This window comes from Geotrypetes seraphini, chromosome 13 (genome assembly GCF_902459505.1).
Source record: "Geotrypetes seraphini chromosome 13, aGeoSer1.1, whole genome shotgun sequence".
NCBI classification, from domain to species: domain Eukaryota; kingdom Metazoa; phylum Chordata; class Amphibia; order Gymnophiona; family Dermophiidae; genus Geotrypetes; species Geotrypetes seraphini.
This window is the reverse complement of record NC_047096.1, coordinates 12,105,285-12,115,378: the sequence shown is the minus strand read 5'-3', so window position 1 is coordinate 12,115,378 and position 10,094 is coordinate 12,105,285. Positions and strand designations below refer to the sequence as shown.

At 46.4% G+C, this 10,094-nt stretch overlaps 1 protein-coding gene across 1 annotated transcript; it reads right to left on the bottom strand.

Moving 5' to 3' along the window:
- Positions 1-3,253: 3,253 nt before the first annotated feature.
- Positions 3,254-8,478, bottom strand: PIM1 (Pim-1 proto-oncogene, serine/threonine kinase). Its single transcript, XM_033919174.1, has 6 exons — positions 8,158-8,478; positions 7,939-8,045; positions 7,751-7,801; positions 7,284-7,656; positions 5,333-5,509; positions 3,254-4,564 (listed from the first exon to the last, which is right to left on the bottom strand). Exons 1-6 carry the CDS (start codon positions 8,240-8,242, stop codon positions 4,407-4,409), a joined length of 951 nt encoding a protein of 316 aa, XP_033775065.1. The 5' UTR covers positions 8,243-8,478; the 3' UTR covers positions 3,254-4,406.
- Positions 8,479-10,094: the final 1,616 nt, after the last annotated feature.

Here is a 10,094-nt window from a genome sequence, read left to right as displayed (position 1 = left end):
TTGGGTGCAGATGAGTATGGGAAGTAGTTTTGGGGATTATGTCTTATGTATGACTGCAAGTGTGAGATGGAAATTTGAATGTGTGTAAGTGAATGGGGAGACAATGATGGTTGTGTCTCTGAATTTGTGAAGGGGTGGGGCACGCTTGTGAGTTCGGGATGGTACAGAGGATGTAGGAATACAAATCAATCTCTCCTTTCCTTCTTTCTCTTCTTTCTCTCCTTCCTTTCCTCTATTTTCTTACCCTCCCCTTCCTTCCCCCCCCCACACCCCTTTCCAGTCGCATCTTTGTAGACCAATCGTTGCCAGCACGAGCCTGTGCTACTCTGCACTAGCAGTTTCTAGTGGGGGGAGCCGCAATGAATGGCCCGAGCTGCTCCCGACGCTCACATAGCTCCTATGAGCAGTGGGAGCAGCGTGGCTCTCTGCGCTAGAAACTGCGCTATCGCAGTTTCTTAGAAGAGGGGGTTAGTGTTTGTGAAGACAGGGCCAGTGCAAGAGGATTGGATGCCCTATGTGAACTTTCAGCATTGCACCCCCTCTCCAACCAAGACTTTGATAATGAACTCAACAATTATCACCCTCCAACAGCACAATCCTATGAAAATGCATAATTAGACACCATACTTCTAAATATTCAACTTTGGTTGGTTTCTGCACTAGTTAGGATCTATTGGATTCTCGCCCAGAAATAGCTAAGAAAAAAAAAAAATTTAAATTGAATCAGGTTGGGCAGACTGGATGGACCATTCGGGTCTTTATCTGCCGTCATCTACTATGTTACTATGTTTATTGATGTGGATTATAACTGTTCCTTGTGGTCCCGTCCCCCCCACAAAAAAGCTGCTGCCCTAGATGACAACCTACCAATTGGGAGACGATGACCTGCAAACAAACCGATGCAGACCAACATATTTAGGGGATAATTTATTAAAACAAGTATCTGATGTAGCCATGTTTCATCCTCCCAATAGGGCTGCATCAGAGGTTAAAGCTATTAAGGAGCTTAAAATAAACTTTCCCCTAATAGCAATCTCTATTCAAAATAGCACATACAGCACCTCCTGAAGATTAATTTCTGCCTGTGGAGCAGGAGTGGTGCTGCTTTGGAAGAATTTTGTACTTGTTGTAATGGATAGAAATTGCAACTAGGGAAAATTTAAGCTCTCCAATAGCTTCAACCCCTGATGCAGCCCTAATGTGTGAAATGTGGCCACGTTGGGTGCTTGTTTTTTAAATAAATTATCTACTTCTATGTTTGCTGGTCTGCTTCAGTTTGTTTGCTGCTAGGTGACAGCCTAGTCTCACTTAATGGTTGAGTTGGCTTTCTTTAAGGCAGTGGTTCCCAACCACCAGCCAGTCGGGTTTTTGGGATAGCCCTAATGAATGTGCATGAGAGGTTTGCATATAATGGAGGAGACAGGCATGCAAATCTGCTACATGCATATTCATTAGGGCTGTCCTGGAAACCTGACTGGCTAGTGGTCCTCCAGGACAGGGTTGGGAACCACTGCTTTAAGGCACTGTACACAAGCCACCTGTTATTTTGGGTGGTCCTTGTTCATTAAGAGCTTTAAAAATAAAAGGACCAGTTTAAATTTTGCCCAGTAGTCAATGCAGGGCCTTCAAAACAGGACTTGTCATCTATGTAACTACAGCCTCCCAGAGCTAGGACAGCATTTTAAATCTTCTGGCATCACATGAACTTCTAGACTGTAGCATAAGATTAGAAAATAATGCAAGTGATACTGGGTACCTGCTTTCCCCCCCCCCCCAATGCAACTGTAATGTTGAACTCCCTTTGCCCCTATATGGAAGTTTAATCTCCTAGTTATAGTACTGTGAGACCACCATTAGGTGTCATCATTTCCATTTGGAAACCTGGTGCAGGAACAGAGGAGTACTTCCACATTCCACCATTGGGCCACAAGGGATGATGACCTCTGGATAAGGTCTAGAGGGAGTAGTGCTGCCCAATTTGCTGATTCATCGATTTACTTTTTGATTCAGATCGATTCGTTGTCCAAAAAAATCACTCACCGATTCAGCAACCAACAACACCCCCCACCCGGTGAGACCTGACATACCTCCAGGCCTCCTAAAGTAGCAGCAGTGGCAGTGACTGGTCAGCAGAGGTAGCGCTCTGAACTTGCTGCTCGCAGTCTGCCCCACAGAGGCCTTCCCTCTGCTGCATCACTGATGACACAGCAGAGGGAAGTCTTGGCAGGGCATGCTGCAATCAGCCTGTTCACAGTGTTACCTCTTCAAGGTTGGACTGTCATGCTGCTGCTGCCTTGGGAGGCCCGGAAGTGTCAGGTCTCACGGTGGGAGGGTTGGCGGGGTGCTGCTGCACAGAGGGAAGAAAGCTGCTGTTCAGGGGGATAGGAGGGATGGAAAGTTCCTGCTCAGGGGGACCGGAGGGAAGATGCACATGGGGAGGAGAGAGGAAGAATTGTTGGTGTGCAGGAAAGGGAGAAATGAAACAAAGAGGTAGAAAGGGGTGAGGGAGAAATCCTGCAAATGGTGGAAGGGAAGGAGACATGCATGGAGGAGAGGGATAAATGTTGGACATAGGGTGAAAGGGAGAGATGATGCAAGGGGAGAAAGAAATGTTGCACATGATAGTGGAGGGAAGGGAAAGATGCTGCATGAAGGGGAATAGAGAGGTTTGACCCAGGGCCTAAGGCAGGGAAAGAGAGAGAAATGGTAGACAGTGGGAAAGAAACAAATGTTGGATATGGCAGTGGAAGGTAGAAAAAAATAAAATGTTATTTTCTATTTTGTGATTACAATATGTCAGATTTGAAATGTGTAGACAGCGAGCGTGAGCTGGGACCTAACAGAGAGAGGGAAAGCTTTTTTTTATTTTGTTTACACCACAGCGCCATGAGGTAAGTGGAAAGGCTATAAAATAAACCCAATTGGGCAGGAAAAGCGAACCGAATCGAAAAATCAATTCAATAGGCCAAATCAAATTGAAATTTTTTTTCCTGAATCGTGCAGTACTAGTAGGGAGTCAGGAGAGTTGGAGTGAGGATAAGTTGGGGAAGGGTCATTGTGAGAAGGTGGGGCTCATCTGCATGTTTCTGCAAGGTGCCCTTTTAGGCATGACTGAATACATGTCATATGAGGATTCTTAAGGTGTCAGAGAAGTAAGTCCCTGTGTTAGAAAGGTATACTGTATTCCAGAGGACAGCATTAGAAAATGTTGACTGATTAGGGAAGAAAAATCATGCCAGCAGACAACTTCAGTTAAAACAATTTTTATTTAAATATGTACAGTATAAAAATAAGGCTTTTTCATTTACAATTCAACTGGAATAAAATGTTTGGGCTGTATGGCAGTGAATACAGCCCCAGAGAGTGACAAAATACCAACATATGTCCTACAATTATATAAAGTTCTCCCTATTCAAAGTGATCAGTTCTAGACCACTACAGAATACTAGTACATACTAACACATGTACAAAGAACCTATCAAATGATGGCCCTGGTATTTATACACAATGAAAGTTTCTGCTGCGCAGTTTTATAAGAACTCGTAGCAGTGAAACATGAAACAGCGCTGGGCAGTGCATGAAACCCGCAGGTCATAGACAATGCTGGACAACTTCCGCAATGCCATTCAGTGCAGGCTAATTTTTTACATAAATAAATAAATAAGTTTCCTCAAAGGTGGAAAATAAATTACAATCTCTCCCCTCCCCCCCAAAAAAAAAATTAAATAAAGAAAATTCAAACCATGACCATTATTCACAACTTGAAATCTGTAATCACATCTACTTACAGTCTGTACAACCAACTTACTATACAATCTGAACATATTTACATATTTCATATTCCATTTTATTCTTCTGTAGGAGCTGCATTGTTTGTGCCCTTGCAATGGCACCCTTAGCTGCAAATGTGAAATGCAAAGCAAAATTCTGACAAGATTTTACCCCCCCTCCCCCTCTCCAACAATGAGTACAAATTATCAAAGATCTACCCCCTAAGCCTTCTTGCCTCCCTCCAATCCCCATCTTGTCCCTACAAAACAATGTGAGGAGAACCAGGTCAGTCTTTTGTAACAAGCAGCAACAGCGCAGGAAGGTTCAAGTATTTCTCAGCAGGGCCTAGATCACAGCAGAAAGGCACTCGGATGATGGTGGGAAGTGAAGATGCAATAAAACCGCATAGGCACTCATCATGCCCCTTGTCCACCCTGCCCAAGACATTGGGCCCAGTGGTGAATGAGGTCTAGTCAGTCTTTCCCAGAATAAATCAAAATTCTGCAGCTTGCTATAGCTAGCTGTGCATAATGGTACAAGCTAGCCCATCCTTCTTTGCAGAGCCCCCCAGACAGTGGTATAGCCACGCTCTCTATGAAGTTTTTTAGGAGGGCTATGGCTCGATGGCAAGGTATCTAATTGCCGGATTCCAGGGACAGACTGTGAAGGTGGATCTCATTCATCTGCTGTGGAAGAATGATCTCCTCCATCCATGAGTGGTTCAGAATATCTTCAAAGGATGGTCTGTCTGAGGGTCGCTGGGCTAGACACCATTTAATGAGATCTTGACACTCTGAAAGGGGGAAGGAGAAAGAACAGTGTTAATATCACATCAAAACAAATGATCTAGTTCAAAAAATTCTAGACCGCTTATTCCTAAGCGGTTTACAGTAAAACATTCACACAATAGTTCAAGACATACCACAGAAAATCAACTAAAAACATCTTTACTGCATCTTTAACATACCCGTTGTATAATAACATATGATTTAACACACATTATGTTCTAAAGCACATTCAAATGTTTTAAATTTAAAATGAACTAAATAAAAAACTGAAAATTGGGAAAATTACCAAAACAAACAAAAACTTTCGGCTTCTGCACTTTCCTATTAGGTAGAGATCCCTTAATGCTTTTCTTCCTCTCTTAAGACCTGTACAATGTACTTAATTTTATTGGACCTGCTGGGCCTGCCCCAGGTCCCTAGCTCACACATTCAGCGCGTTTTGGAAGGTCATTGCTACTTGTATTTTGCATGATCTGAGAACCTGGCAAGATGTTGCATCTCACTGTGCAGTCTCAAATGTACATTGAGAAGCTGAGACTGAATTTAAAAAAAGAGTTCTCGATACCTAGGGCTTAGCACAACTCCAAATGGATTAAAGAAGCAAAAAAGATGTATACTCCAGGTACAGAAGAAAACTAAATGAGCTGAATCTTGCTGAATTTATTAAAGGACTTTTATGATAAAATACTCTTAATGCTCCATGGCATGTAAAAGACAAATCAAGATGAATTCTTACAGAATTTAAAAAGGAATCACTTTAGCACTGTGCCTACCTGATGACACTCTCCGCCGGAACAACACAGGGCCCTTAAGAATTTCATCATCATGTTCAAAAGGAATATCCCCACAGACCATGTCATACAGCAATACACCCAAGGACCAGACAGTGGCTGAACGGCCATGATATCTGTGAAAGCGTATCCACTCAGGAGGACTATACACTCTAGTACCTATAGGGGAAAAAAAAGATCCCACTAGTTAGGAAGGTAAACAAAACAACAGAACCTACAAATAAAAACAAGGGTCCAATGTCAAGTTAGGATAAAAAACTTGTATCGTAAATTTGTACTGAAAAAAATTATATATGTTTAACCTGTAACCCGTTCTGAGCTCTTTGGGGACATTAAATAAATAACTCTGTCACTGAGTTAAGGGGTGGGCACCCGAGGTCAAAGCTCCTCATATCAAAATGCAAAGACAAAATCATGCTAAATTGTTTTAGACAAATAATTTAAGTATTCGGGTTTAAATTAATTAGAATGAGGGATCCATTCAATCATCTTCAAGGCATTTGCAAACAAACCCCAAAAAGTGCTTAGAATGTATCTAAGCACTTTTTGGCAAGGCTTTCCCAATAAAAACGAAGCATGTGGTAGTTTTTTTTCTCCCTGTAATGTTTGGCGGCTTCTGCTCTCATCTGGCAGGAAGGGAGGTGGCTAGGGAGGTCAGAGCCGCTTTGAAGCCATGTGACGGGCTTTGTTTACAAACTTTAGGTTGTAAAAAAAGAGCCAGTCGCCCACCAGAGGGCGCCAGCAGCTTATTGCTAGCGACGGAAAGGAGGGGGGGGGGGAGGGACAGCCGTTACAATGAAAACACACGCACGCCATTGTAGAAAAGAAAACACGGGACACACAACCAGAACCACGACGAAAGTAAACTTAAGGGGAAGCAAAGCAGCCTGATCACTGCATCTCGGGACTGTTTTGCTCATAGATGCAGAAAGTAAACAGGGCAAGAATATTTAAGAGAAATGAAATCGTCTCCCACCCCCGTCTCAATCATAAGGGGAAAAACCTTTGCCGTGCGATTCTCAGTTTCTCCACTGACTCTCATTAAACAAAAAAGACCTTTGTGTGTGTGTGTGGTTTCATCTTCAAAAACTTCCCCTGACCTGTGGAAACTCCATCTCATTTGAAAGCCAAGGCCGTGAAATTCCCCATTCCCCGCCCCGAAGGGTGACCTAAAACCTCAAATTGATTCCCCAGCGGAAGAAAAGCTGACCGTAACCAAACCACCCACCGACCCCCCCCTCCCACCCATCCCCACAACGCTTCATTCCGTGAGAAACTTTTTTTTTCTTCAGATGGACGAGTTAATTGCAAAGGAAATCGGGAGAATCCCCCCCCCCTTACTTCGTCTGCAAATGCATTTACATCCCGTTTCCTACTGGGCAATATCGACCTAGGGCTTCTCCCCCCGGCAAGATCAGAGCTGGGCAGGGACCCTCTTCACTGAGCCAAGCAAGTCACCGTAAGTTCTTGATCGCTTTGACGGTGTGACCTTGAACAGCCCTTGGGATGGCCAAAGCACCACTTAGATATCTCGTTTCCAAGTGCTCATAAGGTCCGTCACCAAAAAGGGGAAAAGTCTTTTCTTACAAAATATCTTCCTAATATGACAAAGTTTATGTCACAATTTTCTCTTATTTTATTTAATATGTGAGGATAAAGGGGAGGGTTATTATTGTTTGTTAATGATTTTCTGTATATAAAATTCCCTTGACTTAAAAAAAGGGGGAAAGGTTTCTCTGTTTTAATGACTTTTTGCTATTAAATCACAAAATTTTACAAATATTTTAAACAAAAAAAGTTTCAGACATGCAATCTAGCAAAAGAAAAAGGCGCCTGTGCCCATGCAACTTCTTGCCCTTTTGAAAGCCCCTCTGCTTTCTAGGTGCACGATCTGGGGGAGGGGGGGGTTGTTGCATGCCTCAAGGGGGCTCACCATCAAACTCCGTGTAGACCGAGTCCTTGAGCAGGGCCCCCGATCCGAAGTCGATGAGCTTCAGCTCGGCCGTGCGCAGGTGGACCAGGATGTTCTCGTCCTTGATGTCGCGGTGCACCACCCCGCAGGCGTGGCAGTGGCGGACCGCTTCCAGGAGCTGTCGGAAGAAGCTGCGGGCCAGCTCCTCGGGCAGGGCGCCCCGCTCCGTGATGAAGTCGAAGAGGTCCTGCGCCGGCTCCGGCCGCTCCATCACCAGCACGAAGCTGTCCGCCCGCTCGAACCAGTCCAGCAGGCGGATGACGCCTCGGAAGCCGCCGCCGGCGCCCACCTTCTTCAGGAGCAAGATCTCCATGGGGACGCGGGTCCCGCCGGGCTGCGGAGAAAAGAGCACGAAAAGGAATCCTCAGGGTCACGACTGACGACAACATCTGGCGACACCAGCCACGGAGGCGATTGTTGCAACTTACCAGCTCTCCCCAGTCGACGACCCGGTCCCGGGACACGTGCTTGATGGCCACCTGCATGCAAAAAAAGGCAAAGAAGAATACATAGGCAACCGATCCTAAAGCCCCGGTAGGTCCCCATCCCAGCAACTGCAGCATGGTCAAAGATGCACCGATGAGCAAGGGATGAAGGAGTAGAGATCGGCACTTACCGGCGCGTTATCCGACAACCGGATCCCCGAGTACACAGAACCGAAGCCGCCGCTGCCCAGTAGGGGACCGACCTGGTAGAGCTTCTCCAAGGGCTCCTTCTCTCTTCCTGCAGGTTTGGGGGGGGGGAGGGAGGGAGAGAAGAGATGGAGAAGATGAGGCAGAGTTGAGAGAGGGGCCGCCGCCTCTCCCCGCTTTGCAAAAGCCATATCCGGTCTCACCTGTCGGTAGCTGCAGCTTGCCCGGCAGGTCTCCCCCGGGACTGGAGCACAGATGCGCCAGAGAGTTTATCTTGGACAGAAGCATCTCCTCGCGGTTTTCGGCCTCCGCTGCCTTGCTTTCCCGTTATCTTTCGCTTTCGGCGTTTCTCTCTCGCTACGCCCCGGCGGCGGCGGCGGTGGTGCTGATGCTGCCGAGCCCTCGCGCCGCCCTTCCTCCCGGTGCGCGCGCTCTCTCTCTCCTCCCCTAAAGGCTCAGCTCTCGTGTCTGGCGCGCCGGGAGCCGCTCGCGCCGCCTGTACTCCGCGAGGAGGATGGAGCCGCGCGAGGGGGAGGGAGGGAGGGGCGGGGCCGAGCGGGAAGCGAGCCGGCCCAACCAGACCGCGCCCCTCCCCCCCTCGCCCTCCTCCACCCCCGACAGCGGGGGGCACGACTGCGGGGCCGCGGACCAATCACGGTGCGGCAGTCGGCTGCGAAGCGGCCGCGTGGGCACACCGCCTCCTCCCTCTCGTACTGAAAAGAATGGGCTCGAGAACGGAGGGTGGGGGGGAAGTTGGTGTGGCGGGAAAGTGGGGGAGGAAAGAGGCGCCAACTGAGACCGGGGCTGGGACCACCTGAGGGGGGCTGGAGGCGCGGGATCTCGCAACTGTGACGACAAGGGAGGAGAAACAGCGGCATGTGAAGCGCCGCTGTGAGGGAGAGAGCGCTGGAAATTTTATTTATTTTTATTTTTTTTAGCTTATACTAATTGTCAGTAAAACACCACTGATTTATCGACACCTAGACTAGTCGGGAACAAATCGGAAATAAAATTCTCTTGATAACTAGCTTCCTGCAGAGGGAGGGCGGAGCGCGATCGGAGCGCGGGAGAAGAGGAGGAGGCCCATTGGAGAAAGCCCGCGAGGCTGTTGCGAACATTGAGGGGAGGGGGGGAGGGGCGCCCCTTTGAGCCCTTCTCAACTCCACCCAGCTGGGCGGGACGTGGGCGGGAGAGCAACGTTTGAATTTTTAAACCGAAACAACAACAATTGAAAACAACAAAAACAAAATAATAGTGAAGGAAAAGCGCGCCAAAAAAAAAGTTTCTGGCGAGGAGAAAGGGGGGTGTTTTTGTTTTATCTGATTCATTCCCCCCCCCCTCCCGTAAAACGATTATTGAATCTCGGGGAAGGAGAGATTTCAATGGAAAAGATAACTAAACGTGACTCATTCTACCCTGGGATTGTTTTTTAAAAAGAGAAAAACGAGAGTCAAGATGGCCAGTAGAAATAAGATCATTTTGCTTTCCGGTGTTAACGCTATCCGAATATCTAAATACACATTGCCACATACGTTTATAATAAAACGGCCGGTCTTCCCACGTCAGAGGACAAGAAATTCACCCCTCGGTTTTTGACTAAAAAAAAAAAAAAAAAACAACAGCAAACCAAACTTTGGTCGTTTTCCGTTCAGAGCAGCAATTGATATTAGCCACGCTTTTAAACAAAGGGGCTCCGGCTGAAACCTCATTTCCATGGCCAAATTGCTAGTATTTCAGGAATTGCACGTGTATGTAGGCTTATGTGCAGCAGGAGTATCCATTTTACCACTGTGTGGAAAACATCAACCCCCCTTTTACAAAACCATAGCATTTAGTGTTGGCCGCAGAAGTAACAGCTCCAACGCTTATAGAATTCCTATGAGTGACTGAGCTGTTATCGCTAAAAATTGCGTGTTTTTGTAAAAAAAAAAAAAAAGTGTGGGGGGAGTGCTGATACACATTTGTCTACCATTTTAAAAATCTACATGTGTAAAAGCTCCTAATTAAGTTTGCAGGCTGCAATTTTTCTGAACTGTAAATTTTGAGGGGGAAAATTTTGGGATAAATTCCAATGTTATATGTGCTTTCCCTTCCTGAAATGGAGAATGTGTGTATAGATTTTGGTTCTGCTAAGTCCTCA

Bases quoted from the DNA above. Each gene is read 5' to 3' on its own strand.
- PIM1 (XM_033919174.1), bottom strand. From the start codon at position 8,242: ATGCTTCTGTCCAAGATAAACTCTCTGGCGCATCTGTGCTCCAGTCCC. The intron at 8,046-8,157 runs GTGAGACCGGAT...CCAAACCTGCAG, and splicing joins CAAGCTGCAGCTACCGACAG to GAAGAGAGAAGGAGCCCTTG. The intron at 5,510-7,283 runs GTGAGCCCCCTT...TTTCCCCTATAG, and splicing joins GGTCTACACGGAGTTTGATG to GTACTAGAGTGTATAGTCCT.